The sequence below is a fragment of the Corvus moneduloides genome, chromosome 15, assembly GCF_009650955.1.
Source record: "Corvus moneduloides isolate bCorMon1 chromosome 15, bCorMon1.pri, whole genome shotgun sequence".
In the NCBI taxonomy this organism is placed as follows: domain Eukaryota; kingdom Metazoa; phylum Chordata; class Aves; order Passeriformes; family Corvidae; genus Corvus; species Corvus moneduloides.
The window spans coordinates 10,741,493-10,755,446 of NC_045490.1; the positions used below are offsets into that span (position 1 = coordinate 10,741,493).

The following is a 13,954-nucleotide window of genomic DNA, read 5'->3' on the forward strand; positions in this document are numbered from 1 at the left end:
CAGATAGGTGTTTATTTGCCTTTTAAGAGCCAATTTCCCATAAAAACAATACTTCAGGAAAAGGCTTTTTCTGTTGAAAAGTAGCACAATGTGTACTTGCACTTAATTTTAACATATTTTACACCAGAGTATAAGAAAATCCAAGTTTTCTGGAGTAAATGGCCACACAGCTCATACAAAACCATTTTTATCTTAAACTATCAAGCAAAAAACGCGTTCAAGAAGTTTACAAAAAGTATCATACAAGTGGTTACAGAAAACAGTCAAAACTTGTACCTAAGTGTAAGAAAAATTGTCATTTGTCAGTCCAAGTCCTCGCTCTCCAAGTGTTCAGGGATCATAGTACTGAGAAACCAGGAGACTGTGCTCTTACAAATAACATGGAGAATCAAAGCAATCTTTCTGAGCAGTGGATGAAGGGGAAAAAGATCAGGAAATACAGGGTAGGAGAGACCATGAATATTCTGAGGAGCTGGCTTAAACTCCAGAAACTCCAAAGAGGGCTAAACTATGCAATGCGAAGTTCCCAGGAGGGAAGAGAACCATGAGGAGCCAAGAGAGGAGCTCAAAGAGCAATGACCCCAAGGGATGACAGGGCCCAGTTCTGCGATGCTGAAAGCTGGGCTGGAAGCTACAGGCACAGACAGATGGACTGGTGGGAGAGGCACGGCCAAGGGGAAGAGAAAGACCATATCAAAACTGACTGAAAAAATAAAGCAAAGGATCAGTTACTCTATTTGCTCTGAAAACATTTAAAATTCCTACTACCGGGGCTACTTTCCATGCAAGCACATTAGCAAAGATAAGGATGAAATAGAATCAAATCAAGGACACACTATCAAAGCCCTGTTTTTCTTCTAAGGAGATGAAAATACATCTTCAGTTGCATGAAGGTTTCAATTCAGGATCCTGAAGATCAAACTGATGCCCTTTGGAATCAGAAGATGAGGTTACACTGATTTTAGTTATGAATAACCAAAAATTGTATCACATCCCTCTGAGACAATACCAGAAATAGGAATGGGACTGAAAAACGACTCCAAGTCTTCTGCTACAACCCAAACACAAACTTTTACAGGGCAAATGTGTCATTATTATGCTTCACATTATTAGATTTTTAACTAAACAGCAGAAAGAGAAGAGCACAGAAGCCTAGAAAAAATAAGTTACCGTCTACTGCCGTAAGATAAGTTTAACATGCACCTGGGATCTTGAATTAAACTATTTTCCTTCAGGAAAAAATGTTTTAGAAACTTAAATGTTAATTCAAAAACTCTTATTTTCTACAAAAAGTACATTATCTCAAAAAGCAACCCTTTAAAATATCCTCTGTCGAAACATTATCTAATCACTCCATACTCCCCCCATCAGACCCTTATGCTTCACAAACACAGTAACTGTGGGCACATTCCAGGCTTGGAAAATCTTAAGATGTGCATAAAATTTCTATTACAGAAGAACCCTATACATCTAAATTGTTAAGTTTAGAGCTCTCCTTCATAATGACTTAATAGCACAGTTACAGCTAGGAGTCCAATACCACAAAGTGCATCACAGACAATTGAACAGAGAAAGTTATGATCAGAATTACAAAGACAACCAACATCTTGCTGAGATACTTGTGAATTATTTTTTTTGCTTTAAAATACTGCACTGGCATCACAGGACTTTTGTTTAATGTAAGTTGAATGTCTCTTGCACTTGCCAACACAACCAGCCTGTGGAAAGAGATCTCCACAAACCCGATGCAAAGACCCCTATCTTCCTCATCCCATTCCAGAGCCACAGTGACTTAACAGTTGGCACTGCTTTGATCACTGTTCACCACACTCCTCACTCCTTATCATCCTCACCACATTTCCTTACGGATGCCTGCATCTATTTATCTCATCTTCCACAATCTATCATTCCAGAAAGGACACAGTCCCCAGGGTAGAGACCATCACTTACAATGTGATGTTCTGCCCCTCTGCTGGTTCCTCCAGATGCAACCAACAGAGAGCAGCCATCATCTCTTCCTGACAAGGAGAGGGTGATCTCCCTCAGACATGTTTCCAGTTATCAGCAGAGTCCTGAGAAATATGTTGACCTCCGCAAGAACCTGTATGGGGCTGAAAGGGCACTGCAGAAATACACCACGTTCACTGCCCTCTCCCTCTGTTCATCCTCCTTGTAGCAACTCTTGATGCAGGGAAAGAAATAGAATGCATCAATTGCTTTACATGAGTCTACTCTGCACCTTTACTTTCAGAAGCCAAAAGCCATGGAGTCTCTGGGGGATGAGGGTGAGTGCAGCCCTAATCAGTGTGTGCTGTGGAAACTGGTGTGGACACCAGTACTTGGAGACACCCTGTACTTGGAGAATGTCTTCCAGGTGCCCACAGAGCTCTTAAAGCCAGCTTCTGCTCCTCCACAGCCACACCAATTAACCTCCCTCGGCTAAGGTTAACCTTCAGAAGCGTTCTACCTTCACAAAAGCCTACCTTTATGATTACTCATAAGAAATATGACTTCATGTTGCTCTGATTCAATCCATGGATCATCACACTGTCACATCCAGAACAGCTGTAATTACAACTGAGTCAACAGCCCATTTTCAGACTACTGTCCTATACCAGTTTAAAAGCAACTGATTAAAACAATTCTGGGACAGAGCTACATAAATCTGATTTCTAGTTTCAAAACAGTATCACAAAATACTTGACATTTTCAAGTTATAAACTCACATTTAAAATTCTGACATGACTTATTTTGCTGTATTATTATTACAAAACACCAGTCATAGAAACAGATTTTTAGTACAAAGCTCAGCTAAAACTAAAATGGAACAAATTCAGATCTGATTCAGCTTATCAGTTTGCTTAAATCCTATGCACACTTCTCCTCAGAGTTACCGAACAACATGAACAGATCCCTTCAAAAGCTTGGGGGGCTGCAGGAGTTTGGGGGGGGGGGGGACTTGTGGATTTTTTCAGAAAGGAATAGAAGTGCTTTATCTTTTGTGGTTTTAAAGAACTTTTAGCTATGGACTGGAATGCAAAACAGTTAATGGGTTCTCATAAGCCATTAAAAAAAAAAAAAAGGAAAGAAAACACAAACTTTCCTCTTCCTAACATTTCATACCATTTCATTTATGAATAGTAACTGAGTGAATAAATGGCTTGGCTGGCAGAGCAGAAATCCACTGGATATTGTCCACAGAGGTGACACAGGGGTCAAAAAACTTTTTTTTATATTATTATTTTACCCTTGTGAAGCCCTTATTTAAGCACATGGTTCCTTTTTTGTGGTTTCTCATTTCAACCCAAACTCTGTGGAAAGCACAATCCCAGATGAAGTACCAAGGTGACTAAGCATTCCCAGTTTTTAAGCAGTATTACAACATTCAAACCTTCTTAATATGGGCAGTTCAGGTAAGTCAAGCTTAAGAAAACTCAGCCTTTCATAATTAATGTCTGCAGAGTAGGAAGGGAAGAAAGAGAGTCTACATGTACACTGGGGCACGGATGATAATACAAACAGGCCGGGAATTGCCAGCAGGAACTCCAAGGTGAGGAGCCACAATTACCTGTCTGAGCACATAGCACCCAGCCACCCTCCAAGAACACAACTATCTGCAGCTCCACTCCACCTATGATGGGGTGGACTCAGCACACATGAAACAGCCAAAATTCAGCCACACATCCACCCACACGCTTCCACGCTGGTTTTGGCAGCTGCACAAGGAAACCCCACAAACCCAGCGCTTTCGCCCCCATACACCACAAGCTTCCCTTTACATTGCACCAGACATAAAAACCAAACAGGGAAAATCACCCCGGACAGGGAGTCCACACACCCAGCTGGCTTCTCCCTGTGCCTTTACACACCATCATGTCATTGAGGCTCTAAACTTTTTGGGTTCAAAGTCAAGAGTGATCTCCTGCTCCAAAGTCAGTGCTGTATCTCACACTGACATGAGCACAAGGCTTTTGCCCACTGCCTCCAAATGCCAGAAAGTTGCACTTTTTTTTTTCTGCCCTGTAAATACAAAATTATAATAAAGAAATAATAATGAATATATGCCTGGCTCCGGATTTATAAGGCAATTCCTGTGTCTTGGGTGACTACTTCTTGGAAGTAACCTTAATAAAACACCAGAAACTCAGCTAATTTTCTGACTGAGCATACCAAATAGTAAGTGTCTCATAAATATTGTATTTTTGATTTCTTTAAAGGCTTTTATCTCAAAGGTGGGTTTGCTCGAACATTCTAGCTTTCATTATGCCATTTAAAAGAAACACCCTTCCCTCTCCAGTTTCACAGAAATACTGCATGCTCAGACACACAAAATAATCTGGGTCCTTTAAAGCTAATTGTAGTTACATAGTTCAGCTAAATAATTAACCAATTCCAAGCTGCTGCACAAAGGAAACAAGCAATACAGCTCCACACAGCTTGAAAATTAAAACATCAATGGGTTTGGATACCAGTATTTTCAAGTTAGCAAAATATGCCATCAGTTATAAAAATGTTAGACTTCAATAATATTTATAGGCTTCATATACACTTCATATCCATAGGCTAAAAAACAAGCTTAACACATTTCACAAGCAAATGGCTTTTTTTTTATACTTTCTGGTAATTTGTAAGCTATTGGTACATAAACAATTCCATGATTTCTAGGTCCCCCCTTCCTGGTTAGAAATGATTCCACAAGAATAGCTCATGCACAGCCAGGATTCCAGTACCTTCAACCCAGCATGCTGCTGGGATGAGAAGGGAACATTCAGATAGCACCAGGGCTGTCAATACATGTCACAGAAATGCAGCACAGACAAAATCTTACTTACTTTGGAGGCCCAGGGCTGTAAGCAGTTGGCGTAACATCGAACAAGAAAAGCCATTTCTTAGGCTGGGGAAAAAAGTTTCCTTTCTCAAATAAAAGCCACAGGGGGAAAAAAATGAGAAAAATCCCTTCTGCTTTCTCTTTAAAAATCATAAAGCAGCAATGTACATATATGCAACTTCTCAGGCTTGGATTTCACACTGAATTCGATTACAGCTTCCACTAGATCTGAGGAGTTTTCAGTATTGCAGGGAGTTAGCAGCAGCAGCAGCAATTCCTATAAAAATGTTCCAGTTTTAACAAGCACATAAATTCAAATCAAAATGTTTCCTAGCTTCTCAAATACAAATATCCATACATTCCTCCAGGCAAGAGGCATGCACCCAAAAAGTGCTCCTAAAATTGAATTAATTCAGAAATGGATTAGAACTGCAGGTTAAAGCAACAATACATTAAAAAGCGAGGCATGAATTCTTCAAATTTCTTTTTTTCTTCTAAAATGCATTTAACAAGTGGCTTATCTTCAGCTCCGCTTTTCAGAAACTTCATATTCATATTGCAGATGAAATTTTGCAAAGGTTCTTCAGCATCTTAGGCGATCCAGGAATCCCACACCCTGGGATATTAAACTTTCTTCTTTATACTCGTGTCCATCATAACTGCAGAAATTGAATTTGCATCCAGACTGTAGCTCCAGGATATATGCTCTAACAGGTTTGCATTGTGGAATGCATTAAAAGCCTCTGCAACACAAACCCTTTTCTCTTTTGCACCCCCTCCTTCTTTTTTTTAATGCAGTTTACAACTCTGCAGTGTTGCTTAGTATTCTAATGCATCAGTCAGATAACACGGCTAATCCACGCCTAGCTTTTCCAATTAAAACATTTCTGTAATGCCAAACAAAACAGGACGTCCATAGCTATAGCAAGGCTGACTGCTGGAGTCCTATTTCCTACTATCTTTGCTTGCTTCTCAGCAGCTCCCTCAGGAGAAGCTCCCATCGATTGGATGCTCCGCAGCAAGATGAAATATCTAATAAGGAGGAAAGAGAGTGGGAGGGGAACAGAGCTAAAAGGATGACATCACCTGTATAGAAAGCCTTTAGAAACTGCATTAGATCAATTGGCTACTGGATCTGCAGATGCAGCCAACAGAGCATCTTTACTGACCTAATATAAACACACATATCAGTACAACTGCTCAGCAAACACCCTGCTCCACATCAGCTTTTATATCATTTTATCACCTATTCATGGATGTGCTAGAACTCTGATTATTTTCCTTTTTCTAAATAATTTTTTTAAATTAATCACACGTATCTACTAACACTTGCAGCAGCATTTAGGTGGATTCTTCTTCATCTCTGCATTCAAATTTAGAAATAAGTAAAATAAATACCTGCAGCCATTCACATGCACACAGATACACACAGACCAGCTCACAATAAAAAAATTTTTGCTTTTATATATGTGTCACACTAGAAGCTCAACACTTTTATCTCATCCTACACAATACACAGATTTTATCCAGAATGAAATGTAAATTTATTATTGAAAAGTGATGTTTATAACCCTCATAATTTTAATGGTTTTGAAACCATTTTTTAAAAGTTTTGGTGGGTGGGGTTTCTTTCCCTGCTAAATCAAGACCAATTCTGTTTCTAACCCAAATTGCCTTAATTCTGCAGTAGTCAATTTAGTTCTATAATCTCTTTTTGCAACTAAAAACTGATATACTTGAAAGGAGCTTAGAGTCTTGGATGGCAGCCCAGTATGCTGGAGAGCTGCTCCAAAGAAGGATGTTTGAGATCCCACACCTTTGAGCCGGGTCTGCTGCGATGCTTTTTGGTTCCTAGAAGGCAAATGACTTCTGCTACTGCGCAAGGGAGGAAAGGAGGGAGGAGACAGGCAGGGGGACAGAGGGTGCTGGTTATGTTAAAGCCATTATTTTGGTCTCTGGATAATTTACTTCATCTGCCAGAAGGGGCACTCACTGCTGCCGTCTTCCTCTTTTTGGAAAGAATTTTTGTTGCCGCATCAGACTCAAAGGTAGCTCTCCAAAGCAAAACTATCCCATGATGGCTGTACCTCCTGTGTGCAAATGGAGCTGCCAAGGGGAGCCTGCTGGTAGTGAGGGCCAAAAACGCCTTTTCTGTCTTGTTTGCTTGCTTATCTTTGAATATTGAATCAGGCAGTTTGAGCAATCCACAGAAAGCTCTTTTTCATCTACTGTGCCAAGGGACATGTGGAAGGAGATTCTCACATTTCTGAAGCCAAGTTGTACCAACAGGACACCACTCTCCACCTCACACCAATAGCTCCTCAGCAGTCATCCAGGAGCTGAATTCTTCCCAGTATATAATCCAAATTATCACAGAAACAAAATATCTGGAGTAGAAAGAGACCCACAAGGATCATCAATTGAGTCCAACACTTAGGATGGGAGTTGCACCTTAACCAAGAAAGACCTTCCCCTAGTGCCTTCCAAAACTATATTAAAAGGAAAAAATTGGCATCAATGTCTGAATTTACTCAACCTCTTATCAAACAACAGAAATAATATATGCAACCAGGGTCCATAAATATTACTGGGTTTAATTTGTATTTAAACATAAAGGACAATCTGAACTTCAATCCTGCACTTGGAAAATTTGCAAACACAAAGTCTATTTGATTTTTAAAAGCTGAAAGCATTCTAACTACTTTAGATTTTTACAAAACACTACACACCTACACAAATAGCTGTTTCTTTTACTGCTTCTTTAATACTAAACAATAGGCTGGATATGTCAGCTTCATCTTACACACTACTAAATTGCATCTTCTCTAATAATGCATAAAACTGTATTTAGAAGCATCTTAAACGTCTAATGCTACAGTAATAAATCCTCAGCAGCAATGAACACCCAAATCCTTTTATGCGGTGTTACTTGCATTATGGTTAGCACAATCAATCACAATTTGTATCAAGAAGAAAAGAACCCATGCAGCTGAAGAAACCCTCTCCCTGCCTGCCTGCCCCCGATAGCTCTCTGGGCAGATCTCCACCTCCCAGTTTCACCCCACTGCATTGTGCAGCAAACCCGATCCAGCATGGATTTTGGTGCGGATGCCATATTTTACAACTACTGTAAACACCAGCTCAATAATGGGAATGAAATTCTATTTCCTCCTAGTTTTGCCTTTAAGTGCAGATGACATCATCCCTGTGGCCGTGCCGCCAATGAGCGCAGTGGCAGCGGGGGTCCCGGGGGGCTGCAGCCCACGCTACACAGACCTGCCCACCAGCCCCGGGTGGGGGGAAAACCTGACCTACTTCCACACCCCAGCTTTTGGGGCATCCCCCCACTCCTTTCTGCTTTCATTTATTTATTTATTTATTTTAACACATGCCTCTCTGCAGTCCCAGCTCCCTGCAGCACAGGGCTGTAAGTTTTTTATAAACTGCCTGTTTAACGACAAATCTCAAAACTAGAGCAGCTCTGAGGTGAAAAAAAAAAATCTGATACAAAGGCTTGGTAGTGATCACAATCAAAATACTTGAGAAGAACTGCAGCATTGAGCAGAATCACAAACAGAAAATTACCAGTCACATTTTAAGCCAGAATCCAAGTTTTCGGAAGATCTTAAGGAAAAAACAGTCTACAATCTCTGTATTAAAGGGAGTCTTTGTTCCTTAACATTGATTTATTTCCATGCTGAAATATCACTCCATAGATTTCTCTGCATCATTCTCTTTATCCTCCCATAATGCTACCTGAATCCTCCAGACTTAAACAAATCTGCACATTGTAATTGTCTAATGAGAGTAAGTCACTGAAAGATGGGATGTTTTTAAAAGGACAGTAATGCTTTTCATAATTTAAATGCACATTCAGTTAGGCAGGATTAGAGTCTTCCCTTATTTAAGGACACCATAATGCAAGCCCTGCACAGGCGGGAAGCACTGGCAGCTGCTGGCAGAAGGTACCCCACAAGCAGCACGACTTTTTCCTGATCAATCAGAGGAAGAAAAGCCCATTGTGCCGTTCCAGCAGGGAGGATGGTGATGGTCTCAAAGCCGTCATGGCCCTGGCTGATGAAGCAGGAGCTGCCGGCGTGCCAGTGAGCCAAGGGGCCTGGGGCTGCGAGCTGGGCTTAAGGACTTCTGTCCTTTTGTCCTCAGAACCAGGCGGCCACTGGCACACTGTCCCTGCCACACTGTTCCCCGCAGTGCTCAGACATGAACAGGCACTTTCACTTGCCCCCCCATTTCTAGTGCAGCAGCTCTGGTTGCATCCTGACTCCAAGCCCATGGTGGGGGCTGGGGAAGGCAACCACTGCTCAAAAGGCGATCTGTCATTGCACACACTCAGGCAAAGATGTTTCAGGCTAAAATAATTCATTTTAATACAGTTTTCCAAGTGGGAATTGCTAAACATAGCAGCAAAATGCAGAAATATTTTAGCACTAAGACCACCTGCATCAAGAGACTATTTCCATAGATTTGAGTACTTTAAATCTTTTTGGACAGGCAGGCAATGGGGAGAGAGGGGTGCAGAAGGCAGAGCCAGCTGCAGACCCTGCCATGCTGGCACAGCTCGTTGGATTCAGTGTCACTGCCAGGATGCTCCTGGGTCTTCCCCAACTCTGAACTTAAACACCAAAACTAACTCATTGTATTGTTGTGACATGGTCAGCCCCTCATTAGGGCTTCTCAGGAAAAAAAGGAAAAAACATACAACCTCCACCCTGTTCCTGACTCTTTAGGAAGGGGAGGCAGGGAAAGCAGCACCACAAGCTCCTGTTTCCCTTCAGGGTGACATTCTGTGGTGCCATCACGTCCTTACACACATCGCTTTCCACAGCACTTACTAAAAGGCTGTAGAAAAATCCTACCCAAAGACCTGTAGGACTCATAAGGAGTATGAAAACACGATCCATCCTAAGGGAAAGAGCAAGGGAGAGCAGGGGGAGAAGGGGAGAGGGAGGGCAGAGACTGTCATCATCTCTGAAGTGATGTAAGCTTCTAAATATAGCACCAGCAACACAGGAGGAACAATAAAAAGGCACCATGGATTTAATTTCTCCACCGCTTTCACACTACCCCAACCATCTTTTTTCAGCTGCTATGTTAAGCAAGGAAAGGTCATCTTCTATTTGCAATGATTCAGATTTATACGGTTTATAATACGTTTATAAATTACAGCTCTCTCCTGCAGCTCTGTCTCGCGCACACGCTCTGCAGAGCCAGGCAGAGCATGATTCGCATCACAAACAGCGATGACGGCAGTGGGGGGGAAGGGGAAGCCCCCTTTGCTATGGACTCAAACGAATAAAGTTCCTTTCTACCGTTTGAACTGAGATGATTCATACCACGCTCCTCCCTTCCTTCCTGATATCTCATTTCAGCAAGGGATGGGGAAGTCTGGAAAGGTCTGCAACCCAAAAATCCCTGGTGATGAAAAGGTGTGGATACCAACCCCAAAAAGGTCAGTCTGGGGGACTGAATCCACTCAGAGACACAGAAAGGACAAAACAGCTAATATCCGGCAGCAAAATTTCCCAAACACGTTTAGGATTTTGATCCCTAAACATAACCTCAGTCTAGTCTCAAATCTGACATCACCTCCCAAACTTAACATGGACCTGGCTGTGATTTCCTCAGCTGACAGTGACCTGGGAATTCAGGTGGAGTCTCCCATTTGCAAAGCCCATGAAGGTATATATATTTTTCTTATTCGGCAAAAGTTGATATAAAAACCAATACAAAATACTACATTTTCTTCCCTCAGTTATTTAAAATGGTATCTCAGGTTTAACCAAGTAGACTAAGACAATTTAGAACATAAGGTACCACCACATCTCTCACAAGAAGAAGGCTTCTGATTAAATGACCCTGAGAATAACACGTTAAGTCCACAGATGAGGTTAAAAAAAAAACAAAAAAATCATTAAAATGCCACTTCCAATATTTTTTTTTGTCTTTTTGCTTGAGGATTAACACCGAACTGGAAGACTGCAAGTGGGAAGAGGGGAGGGATCTGACTCCTCCTACCAAAATTTCTCTCCTAAGCAAGGGTAATTTTGAACAGTCCACTCTCATTTATTATTGGTCAGTGCACCCAGTTTGAAGAGTGTATGTGAAGGAGTCTACCCTGTGTCTGGAAGGAGTCCTACCCTGACAGACTTGCCTGTGCTCAGGCACAACTTCATGCAAACAGCTTGGCTGCCCCTGGACCCAGGCTGGGACCAGCCAGGCTCAGCACAACCTGAGTTCTGTAACAGAATGAACAGGGAATAAGGGGGAGGGTACCAGGCACTCAGGGTCTGCAGACCCTGAGATCTGGATCCCCAGACCAGCCATGCTGGGGAAACACAGCACAGACCCTACAGCAGCTCCGCAAGGCTCCTGTCATCAGATGGAGCATCACAGTACAGTGATTTCTAAACTTTCACATTTTCCAACCTTTCACAAAATCCAACCCTTATCACCTTTAAAAATGGAAGGCTGAGTATGTTCAGATAAAGTCTTCCCCAGAGTCATTTGGGATCCTCCATCCACTGAGGGCAAAAAAACAGCAGGAAAACCCCAGCTATTCTCACCCAATCTAAGAAAATGATCAAACAGATAGAGCAAGGGGTGAGCCAGATGCCATGCCTGCACTCCAAGTTGACAAACCACAACTGCTAACCAAACTTCAAAGGAAACAAAATCAAAATCATAAAGACAATATAAGTATTGTGGCTACTTTACCTCCAACTAGAAGCTTCATTACATAAGAACAAAACTCATTAATACTCAGCAACAAAAAGCAAGTCTGACTTGCAAGAACACGGTAAGGAACAATGACAAATTAAAATATAATGACGGTTCCAACTAGTCAAGTATTTTATCTGTCAGATATATCACTATTAAGAAAGATGCCACATACCAAATATGAAACTACAAATGCCATTAAATAGTAATCAGTTCTATGCCAAAAAGAAGGATACTTTTCTAGCTATTCTCTCGTACAGGCAGTGGTTTTCATGCCAAGTTTTTCCAAGGAAAACAGAGCATCCAAATGCTTATAATTATGCACTGACATTTTCTGATTGTGATTTTTATTTAAAATTGCTTGGGATATTCTCCATCTCTAAACTGGTCCATGAGGCTAATGAAGAACATGACTGAGTTGATGTGAATTTCCATATTTTAAATCAGAAATCCATTTTACCTTGAACACAAAGTTGAAGACAACACCATCACAGCCCTTTAAAGAAATCCTTCAGCACTATGTGACACTCAACCCAACAACTCCCAACTTACAACCTTACAAGGCTAATATACAAAATAACCCTTCAGATGACTACTTTTCTCTAAGGCAGGAGAAACCTAAACCTAAGTGAAAGGTTGAGTTGGCTACAAATGAGACTACAACCAGGCTGTTACACTTGAGTAGAGCATATTGGACAGAAGCAGCCCAGATAGAAGACAGGAAATAAAAAACAGGATCTACACATGCTACCATCTCCCTGCACACAGGGAGACCAGCTTGCTGGCTACTACCCTGTCAGATTCCTACAAGAAACCACCCAATATGTCATTCCAAGAGACTGAAACAATGTTGAAAACAAGGATCTGAAAAAGAACTGCAACTCATACACAGAAGATTTTTAAGTCCCCAAAAAGAACAAAACATCTCTCTGGTGCAGAGCATCTTTAACCATCAACTCCTGAGTGACACAACGCAGTTACGAGCAGTGGGCACAACCCTCACACATGATTCTCCATCAGGTCTGCATTAAGAGGTTGCTTATAAAGAATTAATGACCTTGGAACTGCCACCCAAACCCTTATGGTCTATCAAAACAGAGATTAACTGTCTGAACATGCTACATAAAAGATTTTCTCAGGCATTTTCCAAGGAACCGAGTTAATATCTACCATGGTGTAAATTTGTCTATGTGGTAAAAGCAGAAAGAAAGAGATAACTGGTTTTTGTGAGGAGAGCACAGTAGTGACTGAATTTTTACTTCCTGTGGCAGTAATTTGCAAAATATTTAGAAGTTTTGAAAGGTTTTTCTGCCACAAGAGTACATCCCTCCCGCAGTACTGTCAGCGCCAGCTGAGGTCAAGGTTTAAGCAACTCTCCAGATTGATCCCAGTCAACAGAGCAGGATGGTTTTCCTGCAAAGGACAGACTGTGCTCAGGATCTGCTTCCAAACAGTTCCAGGCCTCCTGGTGGAAGTGCTCTGTGTGTGTTTGGACTGCAAGTAGGAAATCAGTGCAAAAATATCCACAAATTTTTACTGACTTATGACAAGCAAGTGCAGTTCTGCTGCTCTGCTGAGCAAGGGGAGGGCAACACACAAACACACCTGCTGTGGGAGGACCCTGGGGTCAGCAGGCCCATCATCACCCCAACACCTGGGGAGGAAGCAGATGCACAACTGACTGCTCAACCTACTCGAGATGGAGAAAGGCTCAAAAAAAAGTCTTCAAGGCAAGAATCATAGAACAGGTTGTGAGGGACCTTAAAGTTCATCTCGTTCCAACCCTCCTGCCATGGGCAGCGACACCTTCCACTAGACCAGGTTGCTCCAAGCCTTGTTCAACCTGGCCTTGAAGAGCAGAGAAGACAGGTCCTATTACCAGCCTCAGAGCATAGCTCTCCCTAACAGCAACTCAGTATCTTGCTCCAGAACCAAAGCCACTGCCTGGCAGGGCAGGACAATGTCTGTCCATCTCTCCTGCAGCAGACAGATGCCACATCCCAACACTGTGGCATCACCCCCCACCACAGGCTCTCCCCAGGGCTACAAGAAGGACTGTAAACTACTGCCAGCAGCCAGATTTCAGTAAGTACAGGTGCTTGCTTAAAATAAACCCTCCCTAGTTTCAGTCTGATAGAGTTTCATTTGTGCATCGCTCTTAACTGCTGTTACATAGCAGCACATGTCACCTCCAAACTGTGGTGATTCCTGTAAATCACAGTTTATATATATCCTGCCTGTCAAGTCCGTAAAATCTTTAGGGAAACTCCTGAATATAAGGTCTGAAAAACAACCACTTTCATTATGGATAAATTGAGGTTGACGTGTTGCATTATGTTGTTAGTTTAAAAAAAAAAAAAAATTAATCTGAAAACCACAGATTTTAAC

At 41.8% G+C, this 13,954-nt stretch overlaps 1 protein-coding gene across 13 annotated transcripts in view; it reads right to left on the minus strand.

Moving 5' to 3' along the window:
• RAPGEF6 (Rap guanine nucleotide exchange factor 6) overlaps nt 1–13,954 on the minus strand; it is a 123,456-nt gene that overhangs the window by 56,715 nt on the left and 52,787 nt on the right. Inside the window, exon 1 of one of the 13 annotated variants that reach the window (XM_032124584.1) lies at nt 4,833–5,830. The exons of the other annotated variants lie outside the window; for them this stretch is intronic. Within the exon in view, the coding sequence (XP_031980475.1) occupies nt 4,833–4,886 (54 nt within the window). The 5' untranslated portion in view covers nt 4,887–5,830. Of the gene's footprint in view, nt 1–4,832; nt 5,831–13,954 lie in introns of those variants that run through there. 13 annotated transcript variants of the gene reach the window in all.